At 39.2% G+C, this 21,765-nt stretch overlaps 2 protein-coding genes across 2 annotated transcripts in view; one reads left to right on the top strand and one right to left on the bottom strand.

The window, feature by feature from the left end:
• LOC123769004 (uncharacterized) overlaps positions 1-18,855 on the bottom strand; it is a 44,471-nt gene extending 25,616 nt beyond the window's left edge. Inside the window, exon 1 of the mRNA XM_045759937.2 lies at positions 17,912-18,855. Within this exon, the coding sequence (XP_045615893.1) occupies positions 17,912-17,959 (48 nt within the window). The 5' untranslated portion in view covers positions 17,960-18,855. The remainder of the gene's footprint in view (positions 1-17,911) is intronic.
• LOC123769005 (uncharacterized) overlaps positions 1-21,765 on the top strand; it is a 312,934-nt gene that overhangs the window by 162,648 nt on the left and 128,521 nt on the right. The window lies entirely within an intron of this gene.

Here is a 21,765-nt window from a genome sequence, read left to right as displayed (position 1 = left end):
TAGCATAATAATCTGTATTAGGGTCCCAGTAATAGTCGGGTTCGTTCTCGACTCACATTCGGAATTTCCGGGGTTTGAATCCCTGGCGGGAGATAAATATTTGGGCGCGTTTCTAATCATATAATGAGCCTGTTCACTGTTCACCTATCTTGAGATGATTTCGGGGCTTCAGTGTCCCCGCGGCCCGGTCCTCGACCAGGCCTCCACACCCAGGAAGCAGCCCGTGACAGCTGACTAACTCCCAGGTACCTATTTTACTGCTAGGTAACAAGGGCATAGGGTGAAAGAAACTGCCCATTGTTTCTCGCCGGCGCCCGGGATCGAACCCGGGACCACAGGATCACGTGTCCAGCGTGCTGTCCGCTCGGCTCCCTAGCAGTAAACCTCGACCTAGCAGTAAATAGATACTCAGAAGTTAGTCAGGTTGTTAAGGGGTTCCATCCTGGGGAGGGTAAGGCAAGGTGAAGGTCAATATAGTTCGACCTTCTGGACCTTGATATAAGCAAAAAAAAAAAAAAAAATATATATATATATATATATATATATAATATATATATATATATATTATATATATATATATTATATATATATATATATATAATATATATATATATATTATATATATATATATTATATATAATATATATATATATAATGTGTGTGTGTTATGAATATATATATATATATATATATATATATATATATATATATATATATATATTTTCTGATGTTAGATGAGGACAAAGGCCCAGAGACACTTCAAGATGTTACACGACCAAAGATCACATTCACTCCAAACATTTACCACCTACGGGCTACTCATGCTCGTACCACCTCTTGTGGTGACTTAATCTTCATCAATTAATCAATCGATGAGGACAAAGAGGTGGATTTGACGAGGTGAAGGAACGGAGCCGAACCACTTACACTATTGGGGGATCGAATGCCGACACTGCAAGAAGCGAAACCTTCGCTGTAATGGATAGATCCCGAGGGAAAAATTGATTAAAGATGTAACTGAAGATGATTATAGAATGTTAACACATCATCCTTTGATGTAACGTAATCTTCAATCAAGTCTCAACTTGGTACATATCTCCATAGATAACACTACTTTATTATGTGTAAATGATTAACGAGAGCAATGAACACCATTCAGAAAGATTTCTATTTTCGACACTGTTCAAGAATTGCCCAATGAAAATGACCTGTTTACACAATACATTACCAATATAACTAAAGCAAGAGCAATAAACAGACTTTTATTGCTCAAGTTTCCGTTTTTCAAGAAAATATGTTCACGTTAATATAAAGCTTCTTTTAAGACAGCAATTTTATCAAGCAATGTAATTCAGAATTCATACCTCTAGAGCTCATAATAAAAAGAAAATTATTTTCACCGCTTAATAGCTATTCTATATAGCTGGAAGCCTAACATGAGGGATTTTATATATATATATATATATATATATATATATATATATATATATATATATATATATATATATATATATATATATATATATCGATTTGTCTAACAAGCAGAGTGATTTTCGTTATTTTCAAATATTTTTTTCAAATTGCTGTATTCCAAAATCACAAAGTCCAATAATTTTATAATATATTCAGAATATGAATTACAGGAATATGAATTGTTAGGTTAGGTGTGTTCAAACTTCTATTCATTTAAATAAAAACAAATTAAATCGTATATATAATGTGATAAAAAGCTCCATCATTCCATAGGAAATAATTGTGAAAAAAATATAATTTCAGGAAAATTCGGCTTGTTGGGCAACTTGGCCTATTATGTACAACATGCATATGACAGAAAGAGTGTGATCAATGACTCTTACATAAATCTTTTCTATATATCTTATGTTCATCTGCACTAAAAAAGGTAGTTGAAAATTGTGCATTGGTCCTAATCAAAATAACCACTTTATTCTATTCGCGTTGTATGAATTTAATTTTAATACACCCAAAATTGCAGTAAAATAAAATGTCCTTAATACTGGATCTTAACACAGTTTACAGCCTTCCCAAATTAAAGAAAATACACTTAATTAAACATTTACCCGTATTTAGCAAGAAAAAGAGAAAGTCCATCCGAACCTCGACTAGGCAAGGAGAGATTTGGTAAATAATGAAGAGGCAGTTTTTCGCAGCTTCGGCCAGATCGGGTCTTGTTTATCTTTGAACAAAAACAGAGGTTGTCGTGGGGGTGTAGAGTAAGGTGTCAGGAAGATCTGGTTGTCGTGGGGGGTGTGTAGTAGCGAATCAGGAAGGTCTGGTTGTCGTGGGGGGTGTGGAGTAGGGTGCCAGGAAGGTCTGGTTGTCGTGGAGCTGTGGAATAGGCTGTCAGGAAGGTTTGGTCGTGGGAGTGCGGCATACGAGAGTCAGAAAGGACTGATTGTCGTGGGAGTGTAAAGTAGGATGTCAGGACGGTCTAGTTGTCGTGGGGGTGTGGAATTGGTCACGTCTACAAGGCTACTACTCAAACGTTACACCGTCTGCTCCAACCTGCCTGCAAAGTGGCCGCCCAGTTGGGTGGCCGCTATTCAACTGTGATGTACCGTAAATCCACTTAAGCCGTAAAACAAATCCAATTTAACGGTTAATTACAAATACTTAACAGGGATTTAAATTTATTTAAATATTTAGAAACCGGAAAACGCCTGTCTACAGGGAGCTTAACCCTCTAGGCAACTGCAATGTTAATGTAGCACTTCTTGCATCTGGTCATAAGAGTGATTTTGTAATGATGTTCGTAGTAATACTTAGTGCTGTATTTTCGGCAACACTCTAGGGGGTCCATTGAATTTATTCAAATAGTTCACTGTTGAAAATAATGTTGTAGTGAAGAATCAGTAACGTCTTGAAGATATAGCTTAATCAGCTAGCCAGTTTCTCTCGATTATCACTATTTGGTTCTTCTAATATTTGGACTATTCTCAAGTCTCATCGATTTGAGAATAGTCCAGGACGGACCGAAACGTCGTCGTCCCTTCACCTTCTAGTGTGTGGTCTGGTCAACACACCTAACCTAACGTAATCCAACCTTACCCTAATGTAATATAATCTAACCTAACCTAACGAAAATAAGAGATAAGATGTATATATGGTCACTATGATGTCATAATTTCCATATCTGTAAAAAATTTAGACCCTGCTGTCTGTGTGGGAAATTAGCAACAGGGGCCGCAACTGTCAATATCGATAAAAATGACAGTAAAATGCAAGCTGGCTCTGACCAGCCCGCTAAATAGTTGGAGTTCGACCTATAAGCACCAACAATCTAAACAATGTTATTGATATAGTATATCGAGTGCAATGATATAACATTCTTCAGGTTATGAATAAGGAACATATCAATTATGCTTAAGGGACAATCATTGCCCAATGCGCTCCGTCACTCCTAGACAATTAGAAACAAAACATTAAAGCAGTGTGGTGTAAATTCTCATAGAGATACATAGTGTTATTATGATTTCACTGTGAATTTGGAATAAATATTCTAAACATTGTACATCCATATGAGTTTAAATATTTATTAGAATCTGTTACTAAGAAAAAAATTGTTTTGCATTGAACAACATCGTTTATAAGGATCTCGGGCTAATCCTTATTATCTACTCCATCAACTGCAACCGATGTTGTTTTGTCACAAAGCTCACTCCTCGTCTCAACTTGTAACATTAACGTTATCCGCCCCGTCACCCTTTATTAGGCTAAGGCATCCCATGCAAAAACTCCCCTCGTGAGATTAGTCTGGCTGGGCGACCCCAACAGTGACTGGCGCTTGCCATTCTCATCATTTATGCCAAAACACGTCTACATTTTTAATGCAAACAGCTGTTAAACAAGCCTACAATGTCAATAAATTGAGTAAAAAAAACGTTAAGCCAATGCGAGTAGGTCCAGTCTAGGCTATTAATTCATGGAAATTGAGTATTTCAGGACATCTAAATAAGCCAAAATCTAGTAGACTTGAGGCAAAGTGAAATTCACACCTGTTATTACATCTATCATCATTCTATTATACAAGAAGAACCACACAGATATGGATCTTCCAGTAAGGTTCTAGATGTTACCACTGTTAAGCTTAGAGCTCGGCTACAAGTATGTCTGGGAGTTTGCACCACCTGCTGATGTAGACTTGATTAAATGTAAACTCTGTCAACAGAAATGTTTACATACTTTGCGTCATTATATAATTGAATGCGGAAAAATCGCGGAATTCAGAGATAACTCAATAAATGGTGTTCAAGAAATGTGTAAGTATTTCATTCACAATGATGTGCCATGAATCGTAGCCAAGTATCCAGTTTCCTTACTGTAGGTAATGTATGCACGTAACTGTCATACTACCACTGTGACTGTGTAACTGAATCATTGCAGATGTTGACTGACTTGTATAGAGACTGTTGTGTGCCTTGCTTAGTTAAATGAACTACAGTATAGGGTTCAGTTCCTGAACCCATTATGTGTCTGTGTAACATTCTTCACCGCCCACGGGATAGGTATGGGGTGCATAATAAGTGACTAAACTAACTAACTTTAAGCCAGTTTGGAAAAGTCAGAAAGGAGATCGCATTAAACCAATGAAGGCAGGAGGAGCCTTCGGTGAGTGAATGAAATGTGGAGCCGCCCCTAACTATAATAACAAAGACAAATGAAAAATATATTTACATTTGGGTCAGGCAAATTTGAAACGCTCGTCCACTGATATAACCTAACTAAATTCAGATTAAGTTATATCAGTTAAGATCAGTAAGGGAAGGCCATGCCAGGTTAGGCAACCGAGTCATGATAAGGTAAGAGCGCTAGGCCTATACGACTCTATAGCACTTAGAAGGGTATGAGGAGAGGATAGAAGCTAGGTTAGGGGTGGAAGGAAGGAAAGGTGCCCAACCACTTTGACCACTGGGGATTGAATGCCGACCTGCAAGAAGCAAGACTGTTGCAATACCGACCACCGAGGCAAGGCCAGGTCAAGTCGGAAAAAAGTCGTGCAATGCCTCAACATGCCACACTGTTATTATGGCTCTCTGCCCGGGACACGCTCCGCCACTCTGACCTCATTATCCACGCAAACAAGGTGAATTGCTGCTTGAAAGCCCGGCCCGACCCGACCCGACCCACCCGAAGCCGCACCCCACACACAAACTCACGAAAATAACGAGCACTCGAAGCCGAAACTGACATTGACACGAATTTCGCTGTGTTGATTCATCCCGTCTTCGTCAATAAACGTTAAGTGGTCGTTAATACAACCACCAAACCTCCTGTTTATGAATGAAAAATACTTTACACACGACTCAAAACTGATTGCAGTTTTCTCGAGCAGTGTTTGGTTTCACGTCCTCTGCTCTAATCGCACCTAATTTCACCTAATCAGAGGTGCCCGGTTGTTCAACACCCTCCCAGCGAGCATAAGAAATATTGCCAGAACGACAGTGGTATATATATATAACGACAACCACTAAAGGCCAATAGAACTTAACCTAAGTTTGGCCTAACTGTTCAGCACATTAGTATGAAATATTACCTAATATCTGAAATGACAATTTGAATACACAGTTGGTATGTGATGGGCGGTGTTATTTCAAGGTTATTGATGTTTAAGTCGACTCTACGCACAATACTGCCCAAGAGTTACGTTCGTCGTTAACTGCTGAAAACTATATATATAATCAAATAAGAATGAACTCGTTCCAAACTGTTTCATTCAGGATTTTCCACAATTACAAAGAACAAAACTCGCCGCCATGGAGAAAAGTCCATTACCTCCAGGGACCTTTACTCTCCCCCCAAAAACCTACACTAAAAGCCTAATATCTTGCCAACTGGAAAAAACATTCTATTTCCTGTTTCTTGAGCGAGGCTATTTTTCCTTTCTTGGCTGTTTCCACTCCATAGGCTATTTGTATCTGTTCATTTGTATTTGTCATTATTTAATTAACCATAAGTGTAGGTGTTAATTGATGTATTATTGGTTTAGCCAGCACATGAGCCACATTATTCTGGACACATACTGTATTTACATAACTGTATTTGGTTACTTTCAATATTTTCCATATTATCAAATATAAGTTTGATGGTTTAACACATTAGGAACACATCAAAAACATACCAACTAGCTTGTGTATTTATAAAGTCGACTTATCATCCCTCCCACTCCCTTCTCTCTCACTCCACATTCTCTCTCTCTCTCTCTCTCTCTCTCTCTCTCTCTCTCTCTCTCTCTCTCTCTCTCTCTCCACTGGTGGGAAGGTAACAGACGACTCTCGTTATTTGCGTGTTCCCTCAGTTTGTTCTTTTCAGCCAGCATGGAGTCCACTAGCCTCGTACTGTATTAGTTTAACCTGTCGCACACGTCCTGATTTGTACTTATCTAGGCTAGCCTGTGTTTCGAAAATTGTGTTATTCACTTGGTAAGTATCTGTAGGAACTCTGCAAACCATATTCACTTACACTTACTTTTCTTTCCATATCCTTCTCGCTAACTGGTTATGGGTATGTGTGTGTATTCCCTCTTGTGTGATAGTCAAAGCCAGAGCATAAGTCTTATTAAGCACATGGCTTTACTGAACATCAGACATGTGCCTTGAGTATACCTGAGTGGATTCCAGGGGGTGGTTCTACTCCCCCAAGCCCGGCACGAGGCCAGGCTTGACTTGTGATAACTTGGTCCAAGAGACTGATGCTTGAAGCGGCCCAAATGACCAGTACAATCCAGTTAGTCCAGCACATGTATTTGTATCTCGCAGGAAAGAGCTTGTAGGGATATATATATATATATATATATATATATATATATATATATATATATATATATATATATATATATATATTATATAATATGCGAACAAGCCTGAATGGTCCCCAGGACTATATGCAACTGAAAAAAAATATATAATATATATATATATATATATATATATATATATATATATATATATATATATATATATATATAATAATTATTTATTTATGAGCAAAATAAGCTTCAATAACGTTAAATCCACTTAGGATTATCAATGTTTCACTATCAAATCTACGTTCTTTTGCCCCAATTTTTCTGGGAGAGTGGGGAAAAGGGGGGGGGGGGGGGGGAAGGATTTCCATAGCCTATTCTGAGCGGCTGAAAACCCCATTATTCAGGGAAATGAATGTTGCTGACTTATTGGCAGTTTGATAGTTTGGGGGTCTGTAAACTCTGAATGAATATCAGGGTGAAAATTCTCTTCCGTTATTTATTGCAACAGTTAAAGTCCAACGGAGTAGATAAAATCTCAATTTTTTGTTTTTAAAGTTCGATTGAGGTCGTATAATTCAGTTCCACTTGACTAATGGTTCGAGATTTGCACTTTGCTTAGGATAGATAAAGATACTGTTGGGATTTTTTTGTAAACAATTTTTTTGCCCTTTCAATTTTAGTTATTTCTGTAAATTTAATTTTTGGGGGGTCATTTACCAGTATTTCGTAAGGTTAATTATCAAGCTTATTTAGTTAGGAAAAGTGTTCGTAAGTGATAAGATTAATAGGGACAACTGTTTAAACAAGACGATGCACTGACATAAGAGAATGTGTTTAGAACACAAAACAGTAAATTACACTGCGTTGGATACAAGTATCTTTGGAAATTTGTAACATCTGCTTATGTAGATTTGACTAAATGTAAATTGTCAGCAGAACTATTCGCATACTTTGCGTCATTATATAATGGAATGTGAAAAAAATCGCGGAATTCAGAGATAACACAATCAATGGAGTCCAAGAAATATGTAAGTACTTCATAATGATGCACTGCCGGAAATCTTAGTGAAGTATCCAAAATTTGCTTACTGTAGAAGCAGCATGCACATGACAGTAAAGCTGCCGCCCAGCTGGGTGGGTGCGGAGCAAGACTAGTAACTGTGTGACTCGCCACAGATGTAAATTGCCTTGTATAGTGACTGTTGTGAGCCTCTTGTTGAATCACTTGTGATATAAAAAGATAATTGATATGTATTTGTGTAAATAATTGCATATATATATATATATATATATATATATATATATATATATATATATATATATATATATATATATAATATGTGTACATGTAACTGATATGTACATGTGTATGTAGCGTTAACAATTGTGCAACTAGCTTCAAAAGATTGTCACTTGCTTATCTAGGTGAACTATGGGGTTCAGTTCCTGAACCGATGAACATGAAAACTTGCCAATCAACTGTTGTTATTGTTATAAACAGCCTCCTGGTGCTTCGGAGCTCATTAACTGTTTAATAATTGTAAACAAAGCCACCAAAGATTAAGAAAAGATGTAGAGGTTCATAAGTGCTTGCGTAACTGCTTCATGAACCTGGCCCCCTGGCCTAGAATGTTTGCGGTTCCGGAAAGCTACGGTTGTTTTGGCCTAGGTCGTGCGCCTGCATAATATTAAGAGCAGCAGCGCATGCGTGTGCGCAGTGAATTGTAATTAAGTATAGGATATCAATGTAAAGACGCACGCAGTCATAATCTTGTAAGGTGATGGTGTTTGATCGCCAAGGTAAGCCTCAACGCAGACGACCAGTTTTTCCATCACTTAGATGTCCGTGTTCTGATTTAGAACATATACAAAACAGTAATTTACTAAATACTGTAATTGCATTAAGATGAGAAACATGCCTATAGGTAGTTATATATACATGCAAAAAAGTTAAAAATGCTGAAAAAGCTGCTCATTGATGGTTCTCTGTCAAGATCACTAATAGTTTGCTATTCGTAGTGCCAAAATAGTCATTCATATTCAAAAGTTGTAACACGTTTATATATGTGATAGATCTCATTACAGATATGTTAGATTTCTATTACACTACTGTATTTGCATAGACTGCAATTAACGATTGGACGTTAAAATGTGTATTGATTGTAAATTCTTTGAAGTTGCAATAGCGAGGTTATTATCGCTGGCTGGAATGTTGGGTTCTCATTTCCATGTGTTGCCATGCTGTATGATAGGAGATTGATGTATCCCAGTAAAGTTGATTACCCAACTAGGTTCCAGTGGGATATGTGGGTCTGCGGGCTGTCTCTAAGTCTCTAAGCAACGGCTTTTTAGATCAAGCCCGGCTTGTTTGACCAGGCCGGACTTAATCTGGAACTTAATAAGGGAAGCCTGATGCTAAACTACATACAGGAAATGCTTTGGAGGTTAATACACTCAAAACAAATAATTCACAAACGAATGATATTCTTAGGTCAGCAGGGAACCGCCCATCCAGAAAAGTCGATTAACGTTTTATCATTTTTATCATTCATTCGTTACTGTCCATTCCAACGTTTCAGAAATATGAACTTAAATGTCAGGAAATAAACCTAAGAATTTGTTGAATGATGTATATAATGGTGCAGCTGATACACAGGATGGGATAAAACAACTAGTCAGTAGAGAAAGCAGGGGTAACCCTTGAAGTTATCTTGAGATGATTTCGGAGCTTAGCGTCCCCACGGCCCGGTCCTCGACCAGGCCTCCTTATTGTTACACCCCCCCCCCCCTCCCAGGAAGCAGCCCATAGCAGCTGTCTTAACTCCCATGTACCTAGTTACTGCTAGGTAACAGGGCCATCAGGGGTGAAAGAAACATTTTGCCCATTTGTCTCCGCCTCCACCAGGAATCGAACCCGGAACCTCAGGACTACGAATCCGAAGCGCTGTCCACCCAGCTGTCAGGCTGTGTATAACTCTCACAATAGCTTTAAACCATAGTGTTCAGTTGACAGGGAGGTAGGCCTATTGTAGGCTACCTCCACACACTGACCAGCTGCCAGGGAGTTATGGTAAACTGCCTCCATTCTGACCATTCATGACGAGATGGTAGGCCTAGTAGATAACCTCTACGCAGACCATAAATGACAAAGGGTATCCTAAACCACTCCCCACACTGAGTGGGCTAAATTCCCATACTTTTCGATTTAGGATTTTTTTTTGTATTAGGCTGGATTAGAATATATTATATTTTATTTTATAACAAAAATGATTAATTTTGTAAGTATAATTCAAACATTTTAATTTTCCTTAGTTTCGTTATCAACCTGTCAACCGATGTCAATCTTGTCAATCGATTACTCTTCGCTATGACCATAATAGGGAAGTATGGTAAGCCTTGACAAGGATGGTAAATCCATCAATCCATCAATCAGTCACCTTCCGCACCGGCCATGACAGGAAGGTAAGCTGTCGTGGCGGCAGAAGTGTAACTACCCTGATGTTTCTAAGATTAGCCTCCTTCAGCCAACTCCATCGGCTCTAGTGCTTTAGGACACCAACAAGGTCACAAACACTAGCCCCCCCAGCCAATGTACTGACAACCCAACATAACACATACGCAAACAAACATCACATACAAAAATGTCAACCCATGGTGGACAGGCCACCGAACTTTCAAACCTCCTCTCTCTCTACACCCGCATCCTCTTCCTGAATTTCATCTCCCCATCCCTCTACCTCCCCCATCCTTTCCATTCCCTATGGACATCAATCCAATCCAATCCAATTATGTCTAGCCTTGAGCCGAGTGGTAGGTCAATCAATCCGTCAATCGGAGCCCACCTTCCGCAGTGGTCATGACAGGAAGGCATGGTAGACTAAACCATTATACCCAGACACGACCTGGGTGGTAGATCAATCAACCCATCACCTCCCAGCACAGCACCGACCATGACAGGGCAACCCGTCCTCCTAACAGAACGTCGCATTTTGACGTATACATTACCGAATGCCAAAATTCGTCGTACGAACAAATGGTAGCGGCTCGCGAAATTGACACCTTCCCATTTTCTGTTTTGGGTCTTCTGATAGGTTAATAGAGGGCACTTTAGTACGATAGTTTCTTGACGTTGGGTAAACTTTAGGAGGACGGGATGGACAGGGGAGGCAGGCATGGTCGGCTTTATACCCAGCCACGACCTGGGTGGTCAGCCAGTAACAACATAATGGCTGGAAACGGATGTGTGTCGAACCTTACATCTGGCAAGGCGACTCATTTAATTACCCTCGTCACGGCAGCTGGAGGGGCAATGGGTAATTATACTGCCAAATAGCCTGTTAAATAGCATATAATTTGTGCTTAATTACCCTACACATTTGTCTATGAGTCACGAATATTTTCCCTAGGCTAGACAACAGAGTTCCACACATTGAGCACTGCACAGTAGTAGTACAAGTTGCTCAGCTTTGGTTTGGTGTTGGTTACCTTCCTTACCTTGCGGTTGACTTGACTCTTGAACCGTTTATGACAGGATGGTCCGACGGGGAGGGGGGAGGGGAAAGAATGACCCAGGAAGAGGACGGCAAACAAATGGAAGGGGGAAGGGGAAGGATGGAAAGGGGGACAGGGAAGGAGGGAAGGGAAGCTATGGTCTTGTGCACAGCACACATCACTACACGGTTAACTTGCGGTGATTCGGAAGGTCAACGTCCCCGCGGTCCGGTCTCTGACCAGGCCCCCTGGTTGGTGGTCTGGTCAACCAGACTGTAGGACGCGGCTGCTCGCAGCCTGACGTATGGTTCACAGCCTGGATGATCAGGTATCCTTTGGAGGTGTTTATCGAGCTCTCTCTTTTGAACACCGTGAGAGGCTGACCATGATCTTGTTTATATAGTACTTTTTTGTAACTATGTGGCCCATCGTATATATATATATATATATATATATATATATATATATATGTCGTACCTAGTAGCCAGAACGCACTTCTCGGCCGACTATGCAAGGCCCGATTTGCCTAATAAGCCAAGTTTTCCTGAATTTATTTTCTCTAATTTTTTTCTTATGAAATGATAAAGCTACCCATTTCATTATGTATGAGGTCAATTTTTTTTATTGGATTTAAAATTAACGTAGATATATGACCGAACCTAACCAACCCTACCTAACCTAACCTAATCTATCTCTATAGGTTAGGTTAGGTTAGGTAGCCGAAAAAGTTAGGTTAGGTTAGGTTAGGTAGGTTAGGTAGTCGAAAAACAATTAATTCGTGAAAACTTGGCCTATTAGGCAAATCGGGCCTTGCCTAGTAGGCTGAGTAGTGCGTTCTGGCTACTAGGTACGACATATATATATATATATATATATATATATATATATATATATATATATATATATATATATATATATATATATATATATATATTGATGTAATGCATAATTACATAAAATATGGTACTATTTACTTCATAGTCCAGACAAAATACAGCTAAAACCAAATTGAAATATTCTTTAGTCCTAGTAAAGCATATATATGTTTTATATTAGGCCTCAGATTGCGTGTATTAGGCCTAGAATGGCTAGGGTAGTTTTATTAGCAACATAAATACAAAAGCTTTTCCCTGTTTTCCAAATTAGGGACTGTGACACTATCAGTATGCCATACTGGTAGTGTGGCACACTGGTAGTGTGCCACACTAGTAGTGTGTCACACTAGTAGTGTGCCACACTGGTAGTGTGCCACCCTCGTAGTGTGGCACACTACCAGTGTGCCACGCTGGTAAAGTGCCACGTTAAGCTGGTGGTGCTGGCGCCAAGCCAGACACAGCGAGGAGCACAGTGGTGGGTGCAGGCTCCTGCTCTCCAACTCGTCCTCCTAATAGAACGTCGCATTTTGACGTATATTTTACTTAAGCCCAAAAATTATCGTACTAGCAGACGAGGAGTTACGATAACGTGGCTGAATTATGACGACGTTTCGGTCCGTCCTGGACTTGAGAATGGTCCAGGACGGACCGAAACGGCGTCGTTCCTTCACTTTCTAGTGTGTGGTTTGGTCATCATTGTCGTACTAGAAAATGGTAGCTGCTCGCGAAATTGACATACTGGCCCGTTTTCTATTTTGGATCCTCTGGTAGGGTAGGATAAGGGATTTTAGTACGACAATTTCCATCCAGGTCGAGCGCTGGATGGAATGAACATAGACTGAGGACGATATAGTGCATGGTTCAATTTAACTGTAAATAGGTACCCGAAAGATAGGTGACAGCTGTAGGTTTCATATCCTAATGAAGGTCGGTCTTTGGCCATAAGGGAGCATCGATGATCAAAACAGCAACTCTGATTTACCTTCAAAACGGGCTTTCTGTCCCCCCGAATACAAAGGAACCCCATTACTTAAGTTGTATACCCAATGAAGTGGCCCGGTTCTCGACCAGGCCTCCTGGTTGCTGGACTGGTCAACCAGGTTGCTAGACTGGTCAATCAGGCTGTTGGACGCGGCTGCTCGAAGCCTGACGTATGAATCACACACAACCTGGTTGATCAGGTATCCTTTGGAGATGGAGGCCCGGTCAGAGACAGGGATGCGAGGGCATCGATACCCAGAACCATCTGCAGGTATATTGCTGTACCACTATTTACAGAAGTAATATTAAATAAAGACAGTATGTCGCAATAACTATATAATGGTCCAGGACGTATCAAAACGTATTCACTTTATTTTCAAATGTGTGGGGTTGAGTTGTCTGGTATTAAACGTTGTTGTAGTGAGTTTTTTATGGTCATCCTACCCTTTGGTCTTTAATTAACCATAACAAAGAACGCAGTCACCCTCTAAAACAAGTGAAGCGTGAAAGTAACTTTCAGCGTAATCCGCGTCTTTTGTTTTGACTGGTCTGACCTAATGAGTCACTCTGAGCCCTATCTTCGCCTCTTTCCAACCTTTGATCTGTTCGGACAAATTCAACATACTTTATCTCAACTAGAAAAAAAAATCACAACTAAATTTAAAAAAAAAAAATTAGATGGTCTCAAGAAGCTTTTAATCTTGAGAGAATCCACTTTTAAAGTCTTTTCGTTCTATAAGCACAATGCTGGCTCATGTAGGAAGAGATCTTTTTGTGAGAGGAAATTCTATGTCCAGCTACTGTGGTAAAGCCATCTAAGCGTAGCGCCATGTCATGTGTGTGGGAACGGTACACACATACAAGCTCAGACAATAAACAAGATTACGCTACCTCAGAACCCTGAGGTGTTAATGCCTGCCTTGACACAACGTGCCAACTACGTTTGAATGGCAAGATTAAGCTAATCCTGAGCCTCTACCACATTAAAAGAAAGCCAGCCTTTTGGCATGAGAGTTCCATAACCACTAGAATTCTGTTAGAACCGAAACTGTACAAAACAGAAGATAATAAACGGCAATAATTTAGACTGTTAGCTCCATAGTACAATATCTAATTTTAATTAAACTAGTTATTATTATATAACCAATTTGGTTTGGGGGTTTGTAGGATACAGTGTCTCGAAACAAATTTATACGACCCAGTATGTAAATATCAATTACATATAAGCTACTGTACAAACAAGTGATGAAACACACAACTAACAGTTTAATACCCAAAACAGACAAGTTCTCTATTAAATTAATAGACGAGTTTACTTAGAAACGGCTCACTTTACATTTTCTTCATAGGCCTATTTCTAACACACCATTGACCACGAGCGCCTAGATATATTGACCAGACCGCACACTAGAAAGTGAAGGGACGACGACGTTTCGGTCCGTCCTGGACCATTCTCAAGTCGATTGTCCATTCACAATCGACTTGAGAATGGTCCAGGACGGACCGAAACGTCGTCGTCCCTTCACCTTCTGGTGTGTGGTCTTGTCAACATACTTTAGCCACGTTATTGTGACTCATCGCCCGCCTAGATATATATTGCTGATATCATTAAGTTACAATACTGGTCAGTGTAAAGAGCCATCCCACCCGTCTCCCCGACCAGTTTTCCAACCTCGTACACAAGTCGCTGGCTTTACAATCTAGCAGTGCTGCTTTAATGGCCGGTCGCTGACACTTGTGTCCACTCACCGCTAGCCATAAAATGAATCCCTGCAAGAATTAAATCTTTTAGATCTGTTTCGATTGTTTAAATCCTAAGATTAGTATCGACTCCATAAGTCAGTGGACGGAATGGCAACATATATTTGTAATAATTTATTAACAAGCTCAAGTGAAGTATAGTATTGTATATGTAATCCTATATCAAACCACTTCATGCCAAGACAGAGGATGTCATGTCTGGGTTGGGATATGATAAACTGTATAAGACAGTTAACAGATACAAGACTAATATTAACCAACGGTAGTTTGACACAGTGTCTCTACAACGAATTAGGGACATACAATACATCGAACACGTTAAAGACAATATAGAGCCCATCTACTTCGCAGAGGTATGCAATCACCCATTTCACCTCCCATAACATAATTAGTTAAAAATATATTTAAGATTTTCTCCAACGAAAAATCCTTCGAATTATATGTGTAACGTATTTTAACTAGCATATTTTCTAATGAGCTAATTAACAAGAATACACAGATTCTCACACACAAAAAGCTAAATATAGTTATGAAACTCATAGGCTTGTGAAAATATTTATAAAAAGCAGATATATAAAACAGTTACCAATTAACTTCATGTGAAGCTAAACAGCATCTAACACAACTAGCTGATCACTGCTACTTTAAAACTACGCCTAAAAACAGTAGTGACTGTTAGCTACTTGATCTATTTAGAAAGAATCCTGAATTTCTTAAAACATTTAATATATAAAACGTACCCATACACCATAATTACCATGTTACTAAAAATAAATATGGAAAATAAATCTTATAGTTATACAGTTCAAAGAAATACAAGCATATAAATTAAGCTTGTATGTTGGAGACATGTAATAAATAAAAATTTACCGTCACATTCATACATCATGTCTATATTATGAGGATAGTGTACCGATTGAAGCAACGTTTGGGCAATGGCAGTATTGAGGAGATTCGATCGTTGCCAAGTGATCTTTGAATGTGGCACTAAAATAGGCAAATAGATCAAGGTGTTGATGAGACGAGAGTAGTAATGTGATTAATGCTGAAGATTGTCTCTTCAGGAGTCATCAAGCTTACGTACAAATTTACGAAACCTGTACACCTTTCCTCAGAGTGGGTTAGTGTGCATATGTTAAACAGCTCATAACTCAGAAGTCCAACGAGGCTGTCTATAATAATATCTTTGGGACGAAAACGACCTCGCAGCGTTTCCCCAAGCTCGTACTATTGAATAAATACGGTCTAAATCGCCTTGGTGTAGTTAAGATACACAGGTTTCCTTACGTGAACACGTAAATGCTTAATGAATTCTGGCCCGGGTTGCAACACTTGTAAGTATACCCAAAACGAAACTGAGACGATAGAGATGTCATGGAAGATTGAGTAGCACTGAGTAGACAAATTTATGTTTCTTCGTCTCCAAAAAGAGGTTTTCTTTTTGGTTTCTTGCGAGATATTTTATATTAGCTCTATTGGTGAAAGCCCACAAGTAGTTATATATCAACGTGAGGCCGAATAAGACTATAATACACTGGTTTGAAAGTTTTAATTTATGCCTATGTTAGGCATAAATTTATAGGCAATCCCGCCTATATAAACTAATTTTAGGCTCCCTCTTTCTGTCTGCATGATATTAAAGTGTGATTTCTGTACTAATGAATGTGTATATGAACATCTTATAGTTTTATGTCCCATTTAAATATATGGTTTTCTTTAAATAAAAAAATAATACATTGGCAAGATGTTGGTGTTTCGGATTTCTCCTTCACCGTTTAAAAATAAGAAAACAGAAAAAAAAGAAAACACTCGCAGCTTCCTGCAAGAGTGGAAACTTAACTTAGCTACCAAACACACACACACACACTTATGTAAGTTTAATTAAGTGTAATCACTTAGGTAATTAAACACTTGACAGGAAGGGGAATACCGCCTGATTTCATACCTTCCCATTTATAAATTTATCCCTTCACTTGTAATACATCATTTTCTTTACTCCTCATAAAAATAGCTTTCAGTTAACTTTGTTCAACCTAAATGATTCAGTATCCTTCAAGTCAAATGTGAAGGTTAAGAAAAGGATAGTTTCGAGTGTTTTATCAATGTCCACTTAAAGTGTCATATGTTCAATTGGAAATCCATCAAAATAAGGCCCGACCTGTATATCGGATAGGATCAAGGATGCCTTTTGAGGGTCGAGGCTCCTATAACCCAAGTGAATGAAATGCCTTTGATAGAATTCACGATGGGATGCTATCATTAATCTTACTCATCATTCTAAGACATCGCTATCCCCCTCCTCTTCCCCCACCCCCTCAGAATAAATACTTATAGACCTAAAGTGTTCAGTGAGGATCCACAAGGTCTTCTCTGAATACTCTTTATTTTCTTCTCCGAGACTATGGGTACCTACACTTGCACAAGAGGTGGTACCCCTTTTAGGTGTATATATATATAAAAATATAGACCTAATATATTTTCTTTTACAAATTATGAATTTTGGAAGCTAGGCCCCAACGATATTCTTAATATATCCTGTTTCTAGTGAGTATTTAACAATTAAATAAATACATCTGAATGGTTTAAATATAAAAAATAAATATAATAGTTTAAATATGGTTTAAATATATAATAATAATTCACAATATATATATATATATATATATATATATATATATATATATATATATATATATATATATATATATATATATATATATGAATGGTTTAAATATAAAAAAACATCAGTTTTTTTAAAAACAACTGGACTATGTTTACTAAAGTGAGAGAGTTGTTGGTTTAGTATGTGCAAGAAAGAACTAAGCTAGTATGAACATATATAGTACCTGTGGGAACTGGGTGGTGGTGGTGGTAAATTGGGTGGTCAGTAAGCTATTGTGGTGGCCTTAATTAATAACTCCTACGGTTGATAGGCCTTAAGCCTAACACCAAACTAGAATAGCCCTAATATATAAAAAAAATTACTGCCTCGTTGAATAAATAATAACTTTATCAAGATAAAAACAGTGAGGAGACTTACGTGGACATAATTCTCCAGGGCTGTGTCAGGAGGCAGCGAGAGTATCATACCACTATTACAGGCATCCTGTGAGGCACTCACACCTCTCCAAGAGCCTCCAGAAGGTAGACACCCTCGTCAGATGCTTGTAAGATCTCCCTTACACCCCCCTCACACTTGAGAGTTTCTCCCTCACACTTGAGAGTTTCTCTTGAGGCACTCACGACTTGGGAACGTGTCGCAGGGATCACAAAATCCCACATTCATAGATTTGCTGGTATATTATACCGTCCACGGTCTTGAATGTTTGCTTTCCCAAATTTGCACTCAGATTTACAAAGGTCACATGCTCCTAGGCCTATTGAACGTTTCTAGCTGGCCATAAACTTTTATATATTGTAGAACCAACCACGACACGAACCCCCTTGTAATCCTCACGGCCGTTTGAGATGTTCGCGTGTGTGGCACAACTCCGGGAGACTTCCCATTTGTCTTCTGGGGCCCAAGTTGGCTCAACTGAGGCTCAACTGGGGCTCAACTAGGCGCTTGACACACGCTAGGATGCCATAGGCTCGATCCTGACGTCTCTCTCCACCGATTGTTAATTGTTTTCACCTTGAAATTCTACGTCGGTAGCTGAATGAAAACTTTGCTTGTTATTCTGTCCAATTTCAAGTAAGAACTTTTTGTTTTGTAATATTTAATTTCACACCATTTATGTTGTTTTCGTTCATAACTTTACAAGCTGCATTGTCAAACTTTGCAAAGTTAGTAAAACGTCTCGTTAAAAAAAAAGTTCCTCAATTACACGAACGTTAGTAGATAGTCACACACGTATACATATAAGCCCGTCGTTACACAATTTTCACAAAGGAATCAATCCCGGTTTATAAAAATTCCCTCAAGCTGGGTGGAGAGCCACTGAACGAGGCCATAGAGAGCGCAGTAGCGTCCTCTCCCGTTGACCGTGGGTGTGAGACTGACTGGCCTGGCGGTGTTGGGGACTCAGGGCCCCCAAGTCCGTCCACTTAGCCAAGTTCCCCCCGGCAACCCTGTCGTGTAGGGGGCTGAGGGGGCCCCCTTACACGACAACAACAAAGTCACTGTTGTAAATTAGCTTTAAAAACGTTTCGATGCTAATTTTCCGATGCATTGGTTAGCTGTCTTATGCCTTGGACAGCTGCCCGATGCTTTGGTAAGCTGTCCGATGCTTTGGTAAGCTGTCCGATATATTTTGGATTGCGTTGTCACTAAGTGTATTTCAGGGACTAAATGGTCCCCGTAAGTTTCCGCTTTGATTTTGATGCTTAGGATTACAGTAACTTTTATGGATTTTGAAAACTTGCCCTATCTTATCTTGAGGTTATCTTGAGATGATTTCGGGGCTTAGCGTCCCCGCGGCCCGGTCCTCGACCAGGCCTCATATTTGTTACCCCTCCCCCTCAGGAAGCAGCCCGTAGCAGCTGTCTAACTCCCAGGTACCTATTTACTGCTAGGTAACAGGGGCATCAAGTGAAAGAAACATTTTGCCCATTTGTTTCTGCCTCCATCGGGGATCGAACCCGGAACCTCAGGACTACGAATCCGAAGCGCTGCACACTCAGCTGTCAGGCGCCCTTGGCAGGGATATAAAACAAAAACTTTAGTTAAGAAGAAATCTTGACGAATTAAGTAGCAGAGAAGTCTAAAAAGCCTTTAAGCCGTAAGCTTCCCTCCACGGAAAAAGCTTTCAAAGCAAATAAAGTAAACTAAAAATAGTATGATTACGTAGATAATAAATCATTTGTCCAATCCCAGGAATTCCAGTTCAATGGCCAAATATATTGCGAGATTTATTGCTTGACCAAGCAGTCGATAGACCTGTCACAGGTAGGAACCTCTTCATTAGTACTGGGGACCTGATAACGTCTTGATAAAGGACAGAGAGGCCTTGAGTAGCTGGGGTCCTGCTGGGGGTGATGGTGGGGACCTGAGGGTGGAGACCTGAGGGTAGAGGTGTCGATGTGATCCTGGGGGTGGAGGTGATCTGATGGGGACCTGAGGGTGGTGGAAGTAGTGGTGACCTGGGGATGGTAGAGGGTGATGATGGTACCAGAGGGTGTAGGAGATGCTTGGGAACCTGAGGGTGAAGGTGGAGACCAGAGGGTGTCCAAAGGAGATGAGAACCGGAGAATGGTGGTTGTGGTGAAACACACTCAGGTGTTTCACCTGAGAGTGGTGAAGGTGGGAACCTGAGGTGGATGTAGAAATGAATAATTTTGAGGAAAATTTGGATTCATAAAATAACAGTAGGCTATATTTCATTCGTATTTGTTTATTTTTATAGTTAAAAGTGTTTAGTTCCAAACAAAATATATTTTATAACCTAAATAGTGGCAATTAATTATTTGTTACATAATACTTGTTTTCAACGTGTCAATAAATAAATAAAAATCCTAGCTGATCAAACTAGACAAACATCATTACTGGGGAGTTTCAGTATTCTAATAGACTTTAAAACATCATTGCCATATTTACAAATACGCATAATTAAAGTCATATGTATTCTGCAATACAAAATAACAATTGCTGGAAATTGGTTGTTAATGATTCATTAAAATACTTGACAATTACCAAGTTATAACACAAGGACGCGGTCCACTACATTGCTGTTTATTTTCTCCTAATACGTTGCATTTTTTTTTACGGAAACGACCAATCCATTAAAAGTGAGACTTATTAAATCAATTTAAAGCACCGTATGTAATGACGTTTTCTGTGCAGTGGCCTGGGTAGATTAAGTGCGGTGCGTTCGTACCTTAATAGTTAGGCAAAGCACTTGCATTTTTTACAGTGGCAAAACTAGATGGGGTGGTCCCCGGGCCCACATAATTGTTTTGGAGGGTGAAAACTTCTCAAGTGTTCACTGATTAAGACTAGTAAAAAACGACGATTAATATAAACGTCACACCTTCTCTTCTTGAGGTTATCTTGAGATGATTTCGGGGCTTTTTAGTGTCCCCGCGGCCCGGTCCTTGACCAGGCCTCCACCCCCCAGGAAGTAGCCCGTGACAGCTGACTAACACCCAGGTACCTATTTTACTGCTAGGTAACAGGGGGCACCTTGTGTTCACTATTTATAAACAGAACATTTTATTTCTTATTTCGGTTAGGTTATTTAATGTTGGGGTGAGTCGGGTTGAGCTATAGGTTTACTTAAAAGAGTATGATGACGTAGGGAAGTGAAAATTGGCTCAGGTCTTTGTCCCTACTATTGAGAGAATTTTCCGTGGTTCGAATCCCGGATGGTCCATGTGAATGTCCCGTTATTACCAAAGTTATTGTGTCTTGCATTTTATATGACAAGAATGGAGGGCGAAAAGGGCCAAATGAAGGTATAAAATCTTTGTTGGGTGCCAGTTAGGCACTCTTGAAATTCTTCCATTATGAGTATTCATGATCTGGTTGGTAGGTCGATGGTCTCCTAATTTTGAGACTCGCGTTTGATTCTTCGATGATTCACTTGAATTAAATGTTATTAAGCAGGATATTGTGGTTTGCATTATATTGTGCGTGCAATATATCAACATATTGATATATATATATATATATATATATATATATATATATATATATATATATATATATATATATATCTTATATTGTGAGATAAGATATCTTGGACGAATCATATTTTTATGTTCAATTTAGGACTTTTGTCACAAATTTCAGATTGAATTTACGCTTCATACATTAGTAAATCGTTGATATTTACCACATCACAGTAGTAGTTGTATATGCTCTCAGAACTAAATTAAAGAAAAGAAAAAAAGGTCGAAGGTCCAAAAAAAATGCATCACAGGTGAATGGTCCGAAACAGTGGTCATTGCTCTTAG

Source organism: Procambarus clarkii, chromosome 64, assembly GCF_040958095.1.
Source record: "Procambarus clarkii isolate CNS0578487 chromosome 64, FALCON_Pclarkii_2.0, whole genome shotgun sequence".
Lineage (NCBI taxonomy): Eukaryota > Metazoa > Arthropoda > Malacostraca > Decapoda > Cambaridae > Procambarus > Procambarus clarkii.
This window is presented reverse-complemented; position numbering and strand designations above follow the sequence as displayed.